The sequence below is a fragment of the Cryptomeria japonica genome, chromosome 3 (genome assembly GCF_030272615.1).
Source record: "Cryptomeria japonica chromosome 3, Sugi_1.0, whole genome shotgun sequence".
Classification (NCBI taxonomy): Eukaryota; Viridiplantae; Streptophyta; class Pinopsida; order Cupressales; family Cupressaceae; genus Cryptomeria; species Cryptomeria japonica.
The window spans coordinates 490791256-490810098 of record NC_081407.1 but is presented as its reverse complement, the minus strand read 5'-3'; the positions used below and the strand labels follow the sequence as shown (position 1 = coordinate 490810098).

Sequence of the window (18843 nt, the reverse complement as noted above, 5' to 3'; positions counted from 1 at the left end):
TGCCACACAATGTAGGAACCCTTTATGGTGAATATTAGGCAAATTGGCTGCTGGATCTGACTGTAGAAGTGCTGTAGCAACTGCAATAGTGAGGCAAATGAACTTGGGAGGTAACATGGTAGTTGGAAATAGTCAATTAAGAATGTGCAGCAGCCCCAGGCCTTCCATGATGCTGATAACAATCAATAAAATGTCTATAAACAGCAATAGATGCTAATGCCGCTTCCCCAAAGTGCTGTTCTAATGTTCTCCAATGTTGGTACGACTGGTTGTGGCCTAGAAACTGATAAAAACAACAATAACTAGGGCATATCTGCCCTCCCAAGTAATGATGCTACCAAGGGAAGTGGTTGGAAATGTTGTGACAATAAATGATGACAAATCCTCTTTGTAAACACTCCAAAGTGAATGCATTGTCACTAGATTTGGGGAATATGCAACAAATGATAATGAATTTGCCTTCTGAATGATGGTATTCTCAAGTAGATGGCTGTATATGTTGGTTGCTGTTGGCGGTAATATTGTACTGGAATAAAACAGTAGTTAATTAGATAGTACTTTACTTTGTTAGTATTGTAACCAAGGGATGGTAGTTACGGGTGCGACGGTTGTCCCTCACATCCCCTCGGTACCTTTATATACCATGGAAGGTAACTTGTAAAGACACATGATTATGAATGGAAATGGTGTCTCTTATATTTGCTTGATCTTATCATCTGGTATCTATGGCATTATTGTTTCTCGTTAAGCATTCTATCTGTATGTTTTAAATTGTTTACCCAGAGGGTAAACATCTAGCGCCGTTGCCGAAATTAATCTGGAGCACGGGAATATACTACATGGCACATGGATAATGGGACAACCATTGCCCGAAGGGACGAGCAATAACCCCGACGAAGAGCCTGAAGAACTGTTAGAGGGAGAACTAGCACTTACGAAAGATTTCTCCTACATCATCCAGGTGGTGATCGAAACACACGTACGAAGAGAAGCCACCACCAAGGATGTTCCAGAGGATGTTGTGTGGAGTGCGCTTGGTGTAAGCCCGACGGTAAATCGTTTGATGAGCAACTTGCCCAACCTCCTAGCACAGACATTTTGGCTCCTCAAAACTGCAGGGAAGACACCTATCGGGAGAATTGGCGACAACAAATCCTACGGGAGTTTTACGAGCGCCAAGAAGAGGAGTACGATGAAACCGAGCGAGTGGTAAATAATCCTTGAACTGTGTACGGGCGAAGGAGAATAAACAAAAACACCCCCACTGTAGTGGGTATGTTAGTGACATACATTGTATACGAGGGATGAATTAATAAAAGTGTTCTTTTCAATATGATGTCTTGTTCTATTTCATAAGGAGAATTTAGAATTAATGCCCAATCTGCTAAATAAGGACAAAAACAAGAAGGAATACGTAGGGGACTTTGAAGCCGCTCAACGAGCATTAATTCTTGAGCAACAAGCAGAACGAAGAAGAAGATTCAAGAGGATTGCCGAGGAAGGAAGCGGCGGAAATGGCAGTAATGGCTCTAGCGAGGGCCAAGTTTCTGTACTAATAGAAACCACCTGGAACGGTTGGGGGACCTTTCCCTAACATTGGAGGAGATCGGCGACGGGAGTACGGTAGAGTCGTACATGCCATACAGAGGTGCCGAGACCAGGAGGGAAGACGAGATAGAGACCGAGAACAGAGAGGCAGAGGATACCGGTGCGACCGAAGGTGTCGGGAGGACACAAGGTCACGGTAGTAGAAGCAATCTGTTCGGTGCAGGCTCATCACACCTTGGTAGTCAGAGCAACTTGGTGGGACCCAACGGACCAAATCTCGGCGGAGTACCTTTGGGAGGACCAACGTCTGGAGGAGTTCCTGGAGGGTCAAGTTTGAGTTCCGGAGGGCAGACCAAGCCGCCGCCAAGGAACGTAATGGCGAATTGGCAAAAATTGCCGAAGTTCACTGGAGATGGGAAAGAAGACTCCATACGACATTGCCGTACATGTGAGACAATCTGGTCGGCCAATGGCGTGGCCGATAGGAAGGAATGGGTGGTGCAATTCCCCGCCACCTACGAGGAGTAGCCATCAATTGGTACTCGGATGCTATAAAACCAAACTGACAACTTGGGATGAATTGCACAAAGCCTTCGAAAAGGAGTTTCGACTCCTTAGAGACGATAATGAAATCGTAGCAGAAATCCTGAGCACCAAGCAAGGGAAAAGTGAGACCATCTGAGCATATAGCCGACGCCTCAAGGAATTGTTGGGAAGAATGGATAACCAACCCGACGATGGGTTGAAGAAAAGGTGGTTTGTGGAGGGCTTAAAATCGTCACTCAGAAGGAAAATGAAAATTGTACCCCCCACATCCTACGAAGATGCCTATAACCGGGCAATGGACCTGGAGAGTGAAGGGAAGACATCCAGGAAAAAGAAAGACAGATCCTTTGAAGAGGACTCCTCCGATGGAAGTAGCAGCGACGAGGGGTCGAGTAAAAAGGTGCAAGCCCTTCAAAAGGATATGCATCGCATGATGAAGGGATTCAAGAGCATGAAGGGAAGCACCAGCAAAAATGAGGAAGTATGGTGCACAGAATGTAATGAGGAAGGTCACACAAAAGGCTCCTGTCCAAAAAAGGCCTTCTGCGATATTTGGCAAGTGTTGGGACACTCAACCAAAGAATGCCCCTACAACACGAAGACATGGGGGAACCAAGTGCTCTTTACCCAAGAGCACCCGTTAGTGACAATAGGCACATTGCAGCCTCAAGCCAACACCACGACATCATCTGGCAGTTACAGAGGTAACCGAAGGGGAGGAAGAGGCAACGATAATAATAGCAATAATCAGAGTCGAATGCAGTATGATGCCAAGGGACGACCGATGATGCACTGTCGGGCATGCAACCAGTTGGGACACTTTGCGTGGGATTGCCAGAAAGAGTATGTCATGTCCCCTTTCTAGAGTGGACATCAGAGACGGAGGAGTTGGCCTATCATTGGAGTCTCGTAGGTTAGCAGAGGTTGAAGGGGACTCATTTAGTGCATATAGTGATTGGATTTTGGCTTTACAGGCAGTTTGGAGCTAGTTTGAAACAGTTCCTAGATTTTAGGGGGTATCCCTAAATTTTAGGAGGTCGTGACAGTTGCTAGTCGTGAGGTTATTCATGACCTTTTAGATGGTTTCAGTTTCAGGAGATTTGGGTGTGTTTCCTAGTTTCTAGGAGCATCCCTAGATTTTAGGGACGAGACTGCCAGTTGATCCATGATTTCCGACTTCAGTCACAGACAGGTGGCAGGTTCCGTTTCAGGCTTTTGGAGTCATTTGAGCCTTCTATAGCTATTTGGGATATATTTTTAATATATTTAAATATTTCCTAAGTTAGCGTTTAATTATTTAAATAAGGCTATGTTTATAGCCATTTTGGAGTAATAAGGGGTTTTTGGCCTCATCTGGATGCGTATCCCTTGGTGTAATAGCTCGTTGGAAAGGTTTTGGACTTTTCTAAATATTTCTCTCTTGACTCAGATCCTTTTGGTGAACGGATTTCTTTATATTTGAAAAAAAGGTCATTTTCTATGCACTTGGCAACTTAAAATGAGAAATATAACATTTTAACCCTAAACGCCCCTTTGAGTCACTTTTAGGGTTCAAGCTAAGTGGGAAGGTGTTATAAGGAAGTTGAGACCTAATTCTTATTATCTTTTACACATTTTACATCTTGGATTTGAGATTTGGCTCTGGAAGAGCTTTTCAGCATCTGGGATGCCAACCCCAATGCCTTGCTTGTTTGGGACGTAGCCCCCAATACAGTGGTTTGGATTTGTTTGCAGCTATTAGCATCTTGGAGATAGGACATTCTTTCTGGAGGTTCAGCGATTCTGACAGAGTTCGGCGTGGGGTTTCTAACCAGTTGGGTGTACTTGGCAGCCGTACGGTTGTACCTGGCAGCCACTTTCCTTCCCACGTGCAGCACTTGGAGGGCTGGAATCTTGCCGCAACTTCATTCCTGGTTATGTTATTCTTTCAGCATCCAGGTTGGGATTATTCCTGATTGTAATCTTCCTAAAATTATTGGAAATCTTCATCTTGTCAAATATTGGATTTTATATTCAGAAATCTGCCTTGAATCTAATTTGTTTTGGCTGTATATGAACTTCATTTTCAGTACTTTGTTCCTGTACTTGTACTTCATTATTTACTTGTTGAAAAATCATCAAAATACAAAAAGAATCCAACCCTTCTGCAACTTCTATCTATTTCTGAAAGAAAATATTAATAAGCAGGAAAAATCAATTTAAAATAATAAAAATTACAGCAGATTAGTAAAAGAGATCCATCAGGGATCTTTCAGAGGAGGCATTGCAACACTTGTGCAGATGGTGTGGTCCTGGAGACCACGATGAGACAAATTGCCCCAAGCCAGGGGTTAATCTCCTCAACATTGAGAAGACTGGTGATAAAGAAGTACTGGCAATCACCCGTGCTCAGACCAAAAAGGCCACTTATCCCGACCCTCGTACGGAGGAGAGATTACGGGAGGCAAAAGCCAACATTGAGCACGAGATGACGGCAAAAACGACGGAACAATGTAGAGGTGGTGAGTACATCATCCCATACTGAAGCCGAAAATAACATAATTGGACAAGTCTTGTAGATGGAGGTGCCGATAAGGGTGAAGGACCTTCTAGACACAATGCCATAGCCGAGAACTGCCATTTTTAGTTCCGTACAAACCACTGCACAGGCACCTTCGGGTGTGACACGGGTGGAAGTTCCAGTCAGCCCCTCAGCTGACCCAATGTTGTTGGCCTTAAATAGTGGTCAGCATCCTGCGGTAGTAGAGATGGGAATTCTCGGGGCTATCCTCAAAGACACCATCGTGGACGGAGGTTCGGGGGTGAATGTGCTGCCGGAGGATACATGGAAGAAGCTTGGGAAGCCAACACTATGGCCACCCACATTCAACTTGGTGGGAGCAGACCAACATAGCATCAAGCCACTCGACACCCTGATGGCCTAGCCAGTGACCATCGGCACACAACCCTTCCTACTGGATTTTGTGGTAATCCCACTGAAGAAGAAGGGGTATGATGCCATCTTAGGGAGAGGGTGGTTGGTTACAGCAAAGGTAAACCACAATTGGAAGAACACCCTTTCCATGGAGAAAGGGGGGTGAAAGTACATCATTGACCTAAGGACCCAGTTTGTCGGCGAGGAGCTTGCATGATCTGACTCGGATTCAGAGGACTCAAACAAATGGGAGTGGGATTCCTATGAAGGTAAAGACCAAACGATGAAGGAGTGCTTGAACTCGATGGATGCTCAGACGATGACATTTCCTCATTGAATGGACTCTTCCATTGGCAAATGGAAGATTATGAAGTGTTTCACCCTTCTTGTCACATGCTGCAAATTGAGGACGAGCTAGGCGAGGAGGAGTTTCCGCCAGAATACATGGAGTACAAGGAGGGAGACACCAAAGTAAATGATGTTCCGGCGACGAATTTTCAAAGGACAGACCAATGCAGTACGAAGACCCCACGGTGAAGGAGACAAACTTAGGAGATACTGCCACCCCTCGAAATATCTGGGTAGGCGACGATTGGAGCTCGATGCTGAAGGCTGCAGCATTCAAAATCTTCATGGAATACAAGGAAGTATTTGCTTGGTCCTACAAGGATCTAAAGGGGGTCCCGCCAAAAATGTGCGTCCATCGGATACCATTGCTCCCGGGAGCCCAATCGGTACGGAAGAGGCCGTACCAAATGAATAAGAACTATGCTGCCAAGGTGAACGAAGAAATTGAACGGATGCTGGAGGCCGACATCATATTTCGGGTGGAGACAAGTGAGTGGGTCTCGCCGATTGTGATCTCACTGAAGGAGGCCAACCAGATCCGCATCTGCGTGGATTTTCGGTGCCTCAACGCAGTCACCATCAAGGATCCGTTCCCTATACCTTTCACAGACAGCATCCTGGAGGAGGTGGCTAGCCATGAAATGTACTCATTTCTGGACGGCTTTTTCGGATACAATCAGATTTCGATAGCTAAGGAGGATAAGTTGAAGACCACCTTTGTGGTGGAGGACGGAGTCTATGCGTACAACTGGATGCCGTTCGGCTTGTGCAATGCTCCCGCAACATTCCAGAGGATAGTCCTTCACATCTTCAATAAGATGTTTGTGGGAAATTTTAAAGCCTTTTTGGGTGACTGGTCGATTTTCAGTATCGGAGACGCTCACTTGGTGGCGCTGAGAGAATGCATGGAGAGATGCTGAAGGGCCAGACTCGCCTTGAATCCACGGAAATGCAGATTTATGGTACCCCAAGGAAAGTTGCTGGGCCATATTGTTTGTAAAGCTAGACTGAAAACTGACTCGGATAAGGTACGGGTAATTGTAGAAATGGAGTCGCCCATTGATGTGACGGGAGTCCAGTCCTTCTTGGGACACATTGGATACTACCGGAAGTTCATCAAGATCTTTGCCGAACTTTCATTCCCACTGTACAAACTGACAAGAAAGGGCGAACCGTACATATGGGAATCGACACAAGGGGAAGCATTTGAGGAACTCAAGAGGATACTGGTGGCAGCACCCATTCTGGCTTATCCAAACTGGGACCAAGAATTTCACGTACACGTGGATGCCTCGAACTATGCCATTGGGGCTACACTGGCACAAGAAGGGGGACATGGGTTGGATCATCCCATCTATTTTGCCAGTCGGTTGATGTCGAAAGTTGAGAAGAACTACAGTACCACCGAGAGGGAAGCCCTCAGAATGGTCTGTGCTGTACAAAAATTTCGGCACTACTTGCTGGCGACACCCTTCACTTTCTATGTGGATCACCAGGCGTTGATGTACCTGGTAAATAAACCCATTATCCAAGGCAGGATAAGCAGGTGGCTATTGCTCCTTCACGAGTTCACGTTCACAATAATTGTACGGCCAGGCAAGTGCCATGTCATTGTTGATTAGTTGTCCCGGATTAGGTCGGGAGAGTCGCCAGAGGGGGTGAATGATGAATTTCCAGATGCTCACCTATTCAAGATCACAGTACTGCCACCATGATATACTGCCATCGGGGAATATCTCTCCACCTCCATGTTCCTGCAAGGTATGCCACCAGGAGAACGTAGGAAACTCGTGTTGAGAAGCCGCACGTTTCAGTTGATTAATGGATTGTTGTATAAAATGGGACCCGACTAGGTGTCACGTCGGTGTGTGATGGAGGAAGAGGTGCCAAGCGTTCTGAGGGAGGCACATGAGGGGCCCGCGAGAGGCCATATGGGACTAGACACTACGGCGAGAAAGGTGCTGCTAGCAGGCCTGTGGTGGCCCACATTGTATAATGATGCTAGAGAATGGGTAGTAGGTTGTGATACGTGTTAGAGAGCGGGGAAGCCGTTGAAGAGGGATTTCATTCCCCTCAACCCTTCGCATGCTCAGAAACTATTCGAGCGTTGGGGGTTGGATTTTATTGGGCCACTCAAGGCCAGCCGTGCCAGGAGGTGTCACTACATTGTGGTAGCCACAAAATATTTGACCAAGTGGGTTGAAGCGCGGGCCCTGCCTGACAACTCGACCGTAAGTACAACATGATTCATTTATGAGCAGATCATTACACGGTATGGTATCCCTATGCAGCTGACCAGCGACAGGGGTGGACATTTTGTGAACCACGTCATCAAACTCCTCACTACTGAATTCAAAATTTTTCATTCATTGTCCAGCTCCTATTACTCGCAAGCCAATGGGCAGGCGGAGGTTACCAACAAGATTCTTGTGGGAGTGATTTACAAGTCTTGCGGCGTCGAGGGAGAAGACTAGGAAGAAAAACTACCTTCGGTCTTGTGGGCCTACTGCACAACCTACAAGGTGACCACCGACTAGACTCCGTTCCAACTGATATATGGACAGGAAGCTGTTGTGCCAGCAAAATTGATGGTGCCAAGCCTTCACATTGCAATCAAGAACAGATTGGGGGACATGGAGAGCCTGAGGGAGAGGCTGTATGTCTTGAACAAGCTGGATGAGAAAAGAATGATGGCCCAGTGGGCTACGGAGGCAGCCCAACAAAGGAGGAAATTGTGGCACGACAAGCTCTTAAAACGAATGGGGTTTGCTCCAGGACATAATGGGCATAATGAGATTAAACCAGGCAAATTCAAGGTAAGATGGTTAGGACCATATAAAGTCCGAGAGGTGGCGGAGAACGGGGTAGTGAAGTTGTGGACACTAGATAGTCGGGAAGTTGCAGGCAGCATCAATGGGTCGAAATTGAAACTATATCATGAGCAGAGGCGATCGATCGACCCCGAATCCTCCCGAAGTACTTAGATCAACAATTTTTTTTTTTTTTTAAAAAAGGAGGTACGACAGGTAACTGTACGGTACTCTACGATTTAAAAAAAACAAAAACAAAAAACAAAACCGTACTAGAGAAATACCGTACGGAAGCATTAAAAAAAAGAAAAAAAAGAGAGTTGCCGTACGGTATATACCGTACGCGAAAAGTATAAGAAAAGGAAGTCATCGTACGACGAAGGAAAAGGAGACCCGTACGACATTCTATGGTATTTGCCCCGTGATTAGGAAGACACCGTACGGTAGTCAAAGTAAAATGCATTTAACAACAATTCCGTATGGGGTCTATGTACGGTCGACACAAGCATATTTATTCGCATGACAAAATTCCGTACGACCATTGCAGGTATTGTACGACAAAATACCGTACGGTCATTGCAAGTGTTGTGCGGTAGCGTCTGGAGGAAAGGTCCCACGTTGGAGGAAAATAGGCATGTGCAGAAGCTTGTTACCCTAACCCTATTTTTTTAATATTAAAAAAGGGCACAAAAGACAAAGGCAAAATTATTTAATGGACGCCAGCGGTGGAAAGAATTGGCAAAAATAGTTGCGGCAGTTACCTGGTACAGTGCCATCAACCTCTGCGAACAAGAAAGCTGTTCGGATTCTGCCTTCAGGTGTGAAAGTCAGGGGTGACATGGTTGACAACAACAAAAGCAAAGGTAAAAAAGTGCAACATAAAGTGCAGCAGCATATAGCAGCGAAGAATGATGTGACCATGGACACCATTACCTTCGAGGGTTTGAGTGGAGCAGATTGTAGGAAATGGTGGAACGAGACCCCGCATGATGACCCTATGAAGGCACAACTACGACATGCATAGGTACACTGGGCCATCTAGATGCCCATCTTTTGCATTAAGGATTTTGAGGTTGTGTTGCGGGTCATGATTGGTGCTTATGACCCACACAGGTGACAACTGGTATTTGATTACGAGCACCGCCAGGTTACGGTGTCCTTCGCTTCCACATAATTTACGAGAGTTTTTGGTATTCTAGGAGCGCAGGGGAAGAAAGTAGACAAAGGGCAGAAAATATTCCCAGATTTCAAAGATAAACTTCTTAAGTTGATGTGCCGCGACGACCTCACACAAGCCGAACTGGATAGTCTCCAGCATGCCAGCAAAGGAAGAGGTCTGAAGAAGTCGTTCCTGAGAGAGGGGATATGGCGGTGCCTTCTGGATGTATTGAAGAGCCGCTTGATGGGAGCGAGTAGGGCTTCAGACATTGCCATGGTGTAGGTGGTGCTGGTGAGTGGCATCTGCAATAGCGTGGTGTACGATTGGGCATCAGTATTGGCAGATAGGATGGAGGAATTCATGACCCTCCAGCATAGGACCTTCTACATGCCCATGGCCCTACCATGTGATTGGACTCTTCCTGGATGCCGTACGCCTTCATGACTTACTAGACACACAACACTTGGCACCACAAGGCCGTGTACACCCAAGGCAGCCGCCTATATTTTATTGGGTTCACTTGGATATGATGACACTGAGCGGAGATACACAATCAGGCAAGAAACGGAAGCAACGGGTGGTGGTGTCCGAGGTGGAGATAGAGTCGGAGTTCGCGACTAGTGACCCGAGTGAGGAGGCAGAGGACTCCAGTGATACATCACAGGCCATCGAGAGTAGTTTCAGAATGGTGGGTAGAGGTGAACAACAGGTGGAGGAGGAGACGGGGCAACATCTTCTGCAATAGTGCAGCCAGCCACACCTCCACCTCTCATTGTTGTGCCAGCAACAGCCACACGGCCCTCAGGTGAGTTATCCGAGCAGACGGTCTCAGCAAGTACCACTCGGCCTCTCTCTGGAGCGGCAGTATTGGCAATGCCGGTTCCTGGGTTTGGGCAAGGCCGGGCACCAATGATTATGGTTCCCCCACACGCGGCCGCGACATTGGTAGCCTTACCAGAGCCTCACGTGGTTGACAACAGGAGTCCCACAGCAGCAGTAGAGGCTGGGGGCAGTGGCGGGAAGGTTTGTCGGGAGGCTGTACGAGCAGGGAATCATGGAGGGAGTGGTACGCCTTCTTAGACAGATATGAGTGCGTGGCTGAGTCGGTACAAAATGACACCAATAGCACCAGTTGGAGTAGCGGTCCTCTCCCCATGACGTGAGCCGAGCGCTCACGAGATTGTGGATCTGGTCAGAGACAGTTCACCAGAGACTACATGGATTGTACAGAGAGACCACTCACCCATTCATGAGTTGGTGTTGAGTCCCAGGCAGGAGGAGAAGTTGATCCCGAGCCCCCTGCATGATGAGCCACTGCAGAGTCCTCACGGGGATGCCCAGGAGCACGGTGTCCTAGCATCTCCGAGAGTGGAGGGCGACAGGGAATTGGAGCAGTTCCTTACGGATATGGCTGTGGAAGCCCGACGGATGGTATCCTCTGCGAGGTCTTAGGGAGATGCCCAGACAGATGAAGAGTTGGGGCAGCTACTCGGGTTTATGAGGGGCAGGTGCATGACACACTTTGCATAGTGTTTCGAGTCTGGTGGATGGCCTACTACGGAGACCTTACAGATGTTGGAGAATTGGGGCCTCTGCGAGCAGGTTGGCGAGACCAACAAACAGTCATTGTTGCGGAGGATAGAGCAGGTTTTCTGAGAGACCTACTATGAGTTGCGGAGAACACAGTATATTGCTGAGAGTACAGAGACCCAGCGCCAGGAGGCTGTGTTGGCACGGGAAGAGTTGGCTGCTTGACTCCAGCAGATGGAGGAGTTGCACAGAGAGCAATTGGCTCGGGAGAAGGCCTCATGGGATGTAGAACGCGCTACCTTGGACACAGTGTTAGCCGAGGAGAGGTTGGCGAAGGATGCCTTGGATGCACAGTTGGAGGAGGTCCACGAGGACAGGGCTATGTTGGAGAGCCGCTTGGGTAGTGCCTTAGAGATGGTAGAGGAGAAAGATAAAGAGGTCTTGGAGGCAGTGATGATGGTGAAAACAACGATGGAGCGCCAGATGGTTGTGGAGCGGGACCTCAAGTTGCGGATTGAGCAGGTCTATGAGTTACGGGCTCGCTTGACAGCCGCACCCCGCACATCGACACCCTCCTCACTAGGGACGCTTCCTCCACCCCATTCTCAATCCTGAATTCTATGTTGTTAATCATCCCATTTTGTTTTTCAGTCGTCAGGAGATGACCTTGTTTTTTGGGGGGGATGATGTTGGCGGTAATATTGTATGGGAATAAAACAATAGTTAATTAGATAGTACTTTACTTTGTTAGTAATGTAACTGAGGGATGGTAGTTACGGGTGCGACGATTGTCCCTCGCATCCCCTCGGTACCTTTATATACCATGGAAGGTAACTTGTAAAGACACATGATTATGAATGGAAATGGTATCTCTTATATTTGCTTGATCTTATCATCTGGTATCTATGGCATTATTGTTTCTCGTTAAGCATTCTATCTGTATGTTTTAAACTGTTCACCTAGAGGGTAAACAGTTGCTACACTAATGATGAAGAAATATTGCCAAAAAATGCTGATTTTGTTGGATTCACATTGTAGCAAAAACATATAAACTTGAAACATGGCAAAAAATGCCGATTTCATTGTAGCAGCAACAAAATGTGTCCAAATCCCTCAAACCAGTGATGAAGAATGATAGCAACTTCTCCCAAGGAATGGCGTCCAAGATCTAGCAAGAATGAATGGTGGAACAAACCCTAAAATTCTGAAATTTGCAATCAAACTAGAATTTGCAATCAAACTTTTCTAATCACGAACCACAAATCTTTAAATGCTCCAAATCAGCACAATGTTCAACTCTTGGATGGAATTGCGAATGTTGGAGATGATAGTTTTTGTCGCCAAATCCAATAGTGAAAGTTCTAGAGGGTTTCTGTCCTCCAAGATCCTCAAATCAACCAAGGGTGTTCATCCTCAGAAGCAAACTTGGACATACAGCTCAAATTATGAAAATTATGTGGAAAAATTGATAACAAGTCATGATAACCAAATGAAGCTAAGCACCCTCCTTTTGTAGCGCTCAATTGGGCCCTTGGGACTAATTTTCTTAAGTATTTACTTTTATTTTATTTTATTTTAAGTAATATAAATTTCACTTTTTATTTTGTTAGTGTTATAAACACTTCTATTTTAATAATATTAGAATTTAATCTACCCCCTTCAATTAAAAGTAGCCCGTGGAAATTAAATAGGCTAGGGGCTTTCTCCATGGCTCTATTTTTTAAAAGGGGACATGACATTGGCATTATATGGAAGAATCTCTAACATTAAGGTTATTATGTTATGCCCCTTTCCGTGGAGTAGCCAAAATGACCCATTTAGCCTATTTAATTTACACAGGCTAATTTCAGGCTATATTAGGGAATACATTAATTAAATAAATTAAGTTGTCCAATATAACAAATTTTATAGATGACTTCAGTTCAATTAATGCTTAAAAATATTAAAAGTCACTTTATAAGGATGCTATAATGAAATATTTTGAACAGGAAATTATAAGGATGTTTTGGGAATGTTTCTTGGAAAAATATAAAAAGAGGATTGGAGAGTTCATTTTCTCATGCTTGTTTATTTTTCTCTTTTGTGAGTTTGAGCTTCTTGTCAAAGCAAACCCTAGGATGAAAACCCTAAGAGAAGTGGTTTTGATAGTGAGATATATACCCTAGCTGATTGCAGGTGGAATCACACAAGTTTCATGCATGGATTTAATGGTTGAAGATTTAATTTGTGAAGTCTCGTAGGCAAGACAAATTCACTGAAGGTTGGGAAGGATTGAGAGAGTTGACAGGAAATATATGTGGATGCCATGGTATAAGGGGAAGTTATCTTTGGTTGGATGATAGAAGATTGTGATTTTTGGGAGATTGCTATTCCTATTTACTGGCTGCTCACTTCCAATACCAAGCTGGGTGTGGCATTGCAGGCAGGTCAAGGGTATTTGGGGTTTATTATGCACATCGTCAAGCTCTTGGAGATGTTGTTTACACATCCATTGCAGACTGGGTCATATTTATCAGCCAAAGACCTAGTGTTGCAGCAGATTCATGGCGTTTGAGGACCTTCTTGGCAGGCTATTCTAGCACAGGAGGGTGGTGTGGGCATTCAGTCCAGTCTTGGATCAGTTTGGGAGCTCGTGGGAGTTCTTGGAGGGCAAGTTTTGGATGGTGCAGCCCTTAGTAGCAGCTATAGGCAGTGTAAGGGGAGGGACGTGAGCATAAAAAGAGATTCACTACTCTTATCAGCCTCTGTAAAGGTCAGAAAATTTATTGTAAAAGATTAGTATGCTTGCTGTTTGTAAACAGTTTATTGTATTTTGTTACGTTTACTTAATCATTCAAGTCAATGAGAGCAAGTGTTGGATAAATGTCTTGAAATATTTATAATTCAATCTTGTTTCAAAGTATTATATGAAGAGCATATTCCCATTTATCAAACACAAAAACATCAATTCAAACCAGCAATACATAATTTTTTTGATGAAATGACTAACTCTTAAACTTTGAGAAAAAGTGGAAAATTTATTATAGAATTTCGCTCGGGTCCTTACACATTCTAATATTAATTGCTGGGTTAAATTGTATCTATGTACAAGAAATGCATTATAGTTTTTTCCCTTCTAATGAAATTGTGGAACAATATACCTCAGAAACAAACATAAATCCCATATCAAGATAACTGCATTTGTTAAACTTATTTTTACTGTCTTTAATCTTAAAAGAAAGATTAGTATAATTTAAAAAAGCAGATAGGAATCTACATGCATGGTTGCATACACATGCTATGAGCACAAAATAAGTAGGCTATGAATAAAACTAGGATTCATTAATACTTCTAAGTGACTGAAACCAAATAGATGAAACAAGACAAGAAATAAAGAGGGCTGTTCAAAACAGCAAAAAGCTTCCACAAATCTGACTGAGCAATTTCGAAAAATATCTGAAAAGCTGACAAGTGAACATTCTATGTGCTTCTTGAGAGTCATCTATCTAAGTTCTAAATAAGCTCTTAATTAATGTAACCGGGAAACATGTTAACTGTGATTGAAGAGATTCCAGAAAAACAAACAGGAGGGCGTATATTTTTGAAAGTCAGAGTAGAGGCATACATGATACAAATCATATTATAGTGTTGCCATTGCAGGAATTTTTTGTTTGTTGTCAATTTAATCTTTTGCCAAGTGATATGAAACTTAGCTGGATTATTATTATTAGTAAAATTTATTTTAATATTGGGATTGCCTTTCTAAGTTATTTTTCATTTTTGTACGCCGAATTATGCAAGACACTAGCAAAACTTAAGTCTTGAAATTATTGTTGATGTAAATTATCTTTTTGTTCTAGGGTTCTACATGCACTTTTGTAGAGAGTATACTACGTGCTTATGGCTTTCGAACCGGACTCTATACATCTCCCCATCTTATAAGCATCTGTGAAAGATATCGCCTTGATGGGTTAGTATGACAATTACATCTAATTTCAATAATTCTCTAGTTTGTTTTCGTATCCTGAAGCTTCTTTAAATTGAACACTTTTTCTTGTTTCTGCTCATTATATTAAATGCAATTTACTTGCTGGATACTCTTATATTCTCTAAATTAGTTGGCTTTCCTATTGGTCCTCTCTTTTGATAATCTTTATGATGACTTTTAAACGTTTGTCATCCTTTGAGGCATGTTGAGTTTTTTTTGATGAATTTGTTCACATCAGTGATATTAAAGAATATATATTCTATGATATAGTGTAATGACTATTCTAGTTGTTTGTAGGAATGTTATATAAGAGGGTTGACACAGACGTAACTTGATTCTTTAATATTCTGAATGTAGATTGAAGGTATCTGAAGAAAAGTTTCTGAATCACTTTTGGTGGTGTTGGAATCGTTTAAAGGTATTCCTCTCTCTGGTTTGTCTGTCATGGATTGATTCTTTGAAAGCTAATGTTAGGTAAACTGTTACCTATGCTTTCAAGATTCAATTTTTGTTCAAATTTTATTTGCATCAATATATTCTGTCTGGACTAATATGGCATTTCTTTCTCAAATGAAATTTTTGGGATTCGTTTGTTTCCATCTCTGAAATGCGATTCGTTTGTTTCCATCTCTGAAATGTAACTTCTAGCATTGGTTGTATGTGCTCAGAAATGGAAATGTAGTGTAAGGTTGTTATATTAAGATCAATACAGGACAAGTATGGATGGCTTCATAGAATTTTATTTGTCACTTTTCTATCCTTCCACTACCTTATGCTTCATCATTATTCAAATTAGTTTTACAGGAGCCACTTGTGAATAATTAAATACACTTACTGTTAGTTGTTTGTTGACCATAAATAATTGATGAATCTAGAAGAAAGATAAAAGTGAAAGTAAATCATCAGGAGGGGTGTTTCAATATGGAAAGTAGTGTACCCATATGAAATTTTTTCCTATTCTGTCAAATTTTCAGATAAAACCTATCTTTCACCAGCGAAGCAGTCATGTTTCAGAACTTAGTTTTGTTGTTTGTAGTTTCCTATTTATGTCTTTGCAAGGTTGATAGAAATAACATTCAAGCTCATTGATCAGAGTGAAGAAGTGTTCATACATTTCAGTTATAATTTTGGTAGCTGCAAAGATTTCCAAAGGGTTTCAACGGTAGCTCACCCTCAGCTATCAGTGTTTTCAATCACTTTCAGCAGTCATATTACAAGATCATCTAATTAATGACAGAATTGTAGTCATCAAAGAGTGACTAGTCTACCAAATGTTTAGAGTATTTGACAAGCTTGAAGGGCGGAAGTTTTCAAGTGAATGAATATGTACAAGCTTGTGCAAAAAGCTTGCCATAAGGGGTTCTTTTGTGACGTAATCATACATTGCCCCATTGCAAATGGGGACCCCCTCTTTTTTGTTTTGCTTTTAGTTTCGGGTTTTGGTTTCTAGTCTCTAAGTCTCAGAAATGAGTCAAGTTTTGTGAAATTTGAAAGAGTCATCAGAGTCAAAAAGTGAAGGAATGGTCGAAAGAATGTTTTAATGCTACGATGGTCTCAGATAGGTCGAAGGAGTAAAATCTCAATTTCTTGGGGTCAATTCTGACAACTTGCATTTTTTAGGAAATTTGCTTTTTGCTTTTTTCTAAATTTAGAAAGTTTTGTTTTTGGCATTTTGGGACCGATCCGGGAACTTGCTTTTTCGGCCTGTTTTTTTCTAAAAAATAGAAAGTTGCTTTTTGCTTTTTTTGAGGTTTTGGATGGTTTTAGGTTCGAAAGATGTGTCAAGTCGGGAGAATTCATCCAGAACAAACCAAGTATGAAATAACTTTCAAATCTAGAGGACAATTTCTAAAAAGCTGATTGAAGATCACAAGAAATTGATTAAATCTGGAACTTGGTTCGAGAAAAATTCCTTGTTTCCTTGGAAAAAATTCTTGAATTCTAAAGCAGTCACCAGTGAGGAGGAACCTCAAGGGGACCAATCCGGACCGGTCAGCAAGAGTAAACACAACGGAAACACACAGATATGATGGAGGCAATGTAGAATAGATAGTCTTATTGCATGAAATTTGATTACATCCAACCGGTAACAACCGGGTTACAACATATCAGCACACAGGCCTGGTAGAATAGGTCACAACCGGGACCTTGAATTGAAAGATCTATCTTCTAGGCACAGTCTATCTATCTGATACTCTGATTGATTCTAATTGATTACATTCTAAAGCACGATTACAAATATATATATCGATCCAAAGGATCCAGTCGCCCAAAAGGGATCAAAACTCGAAGAACAAGACCTAATGTGCCAAATGAACAAGGTCGGCCTTTGCCAAGAGATTCCTCTAGAAATCCAAAGGATGAAACGTAGATCGCGGGAAAAGGTCGGCCACACGCCAAGGAACATCGAAGTCAATGCTCAAGGCTCCGCAAGCTTCGGAATGGGTTCCGGTAGATCACCAGAATAGGTCTTAGGCAACCGGTAACAAAGGAACAACCGGTAACAGGAAACTGTCATGGAAACCGGTAGCGATATCTTGCCAGTAAGTGATCCAAATAAGGTGTGGTCTGAAAGCAAGAAAAATGATAAAGTCTTCAAGTAGAATCCAACTCCACAGGTTCCGGTGAGCCAAAAACGGGACACACAGAAAGGAAAACTGAAACTGCAAACAAAACAGAAAGGAAAATGTTTTTCGGTTGATGCAAGATTGATGTGAACCGGGGATGCTCCTGCATCAGACATCCGACGTTAATGAAAAAGTGATCCTCTCACTTTGCTAGGGTCAGAGGGAAACCAAGACGGTCTACCTCTTCCTGAGAAATCCAAGATGAATCTTCAACTGGTTTGCCCTTCCACTTCACTAGATATTCTTTGTACTGACTGTTTCGGGTACTACGCCCAATCGTACTGTCCAAAATCTCTTTAATCTGATATGGTTCCTTCCGGGGCAATTGTTTCTCCAAGTCTGCAACACTGTCCTCACTGAATTCTGGTTCATGGTACTCATGAAGGTCTGCAATGTTGAATATAGGTGAAATACTTAGATTACTTCATATGCATTTCCAGAACTAAACTTCCTCAAAATCTTACAGGGTCCAAACTTTTTCATCTACAACTTATTATAAGTTCCAACTGGGAATCTCTCTTTTCTCAGATATACCATCACTTCATCGCCAACTTCAAATTCCTTATGTCTCCTCTTCTCATCTGCCTTCTCCTTATATTTGTTGTTCATGTCTTCCAATTGCTGTTTAACTTGAATATGCAATGCTACCATGTGATCTGCAAAAGCTTATGCTTCTGAACTCTTCCGGTCTTCATTGCTAACGTTTCTCAATTCTGGTATTTGTCTAGGATGCACTCTGGTAACAATCTCAAAAAGTGTTTTTCCGGTACTTCTATTCACTGAATTGTTGTAGGCAAACTCTGCTTGTGCAAGGTCAAATCCCAACTTCCGGTTTTATCTCCCACTAAACATCTCAACAAGTTTCCCAAACTTTGGTTAACAACTTCTGTCTGTCCATCAGTTTGTGGATGAAAAGTAGAACTGAACTTCAAATCTGTCTTCATCTTCTTCCAAAGTGTTCTCCAAAAATAGCCAACAAACTTAGTGTCTCTGTTTGAAACTATGCTCTTAGGTAATCCATGTAATCTCACTACTTCCTTGAAAAATAGGTCTGCTACATGCAATGCATTTGATGTCTTCTTACAAGGTATGAAATATCCATCTTCGAAAATCTATCCACTACCACAAATATAGAATCATTCCCTTTCGGTGTTTTAGGCAATCCAAGTACAAAATCCATGCTTATATCTTCTCAAGGTCTTACCGGTACTGTCAAAGGTTTATACAATCCCACATTTTGACTACTACCTTTTGCAACTTGACAAACTCTACAACTCTGCACATATCTCTTAACATCCTTCTGAATTTGGGGCCAAAAGTATTGCTCATTCACCAATGCAACTGTTTTGTCAATGCCAAAATGTCCGGGTAAACCTCCACTACTTTTCTCTTTT

General features: G+C 42.9%; 1 protein-coding gene across 4 annotated transcripts in view; it reads left to right on the top strand.

The window, feature by feature from the left end:
- The window catches only part of LOC131044540 (folylpolyglutamate synthase), a 267458-nt gene that overhangs the window by 52557 nt on the left and 196058 nt on the right, over positions 1–18843 (top strand). For all 4 annotated transcript variants that reach the window (XM_057977897.2, XM_057977892.2, XM_057977891.2 and 1 more), the window contains 2 exons: positions 14695–14804; positions 15180–15240. In XM_057977897.2, the coding sequence (XP_057833880.1) occupies positions 14695–14804; positions 15180–15240 (171 nt within the window). The remainder of the gene's footprint in view (positions 1–14694; positions 14805–15179; positions 15241–18843) is intronic.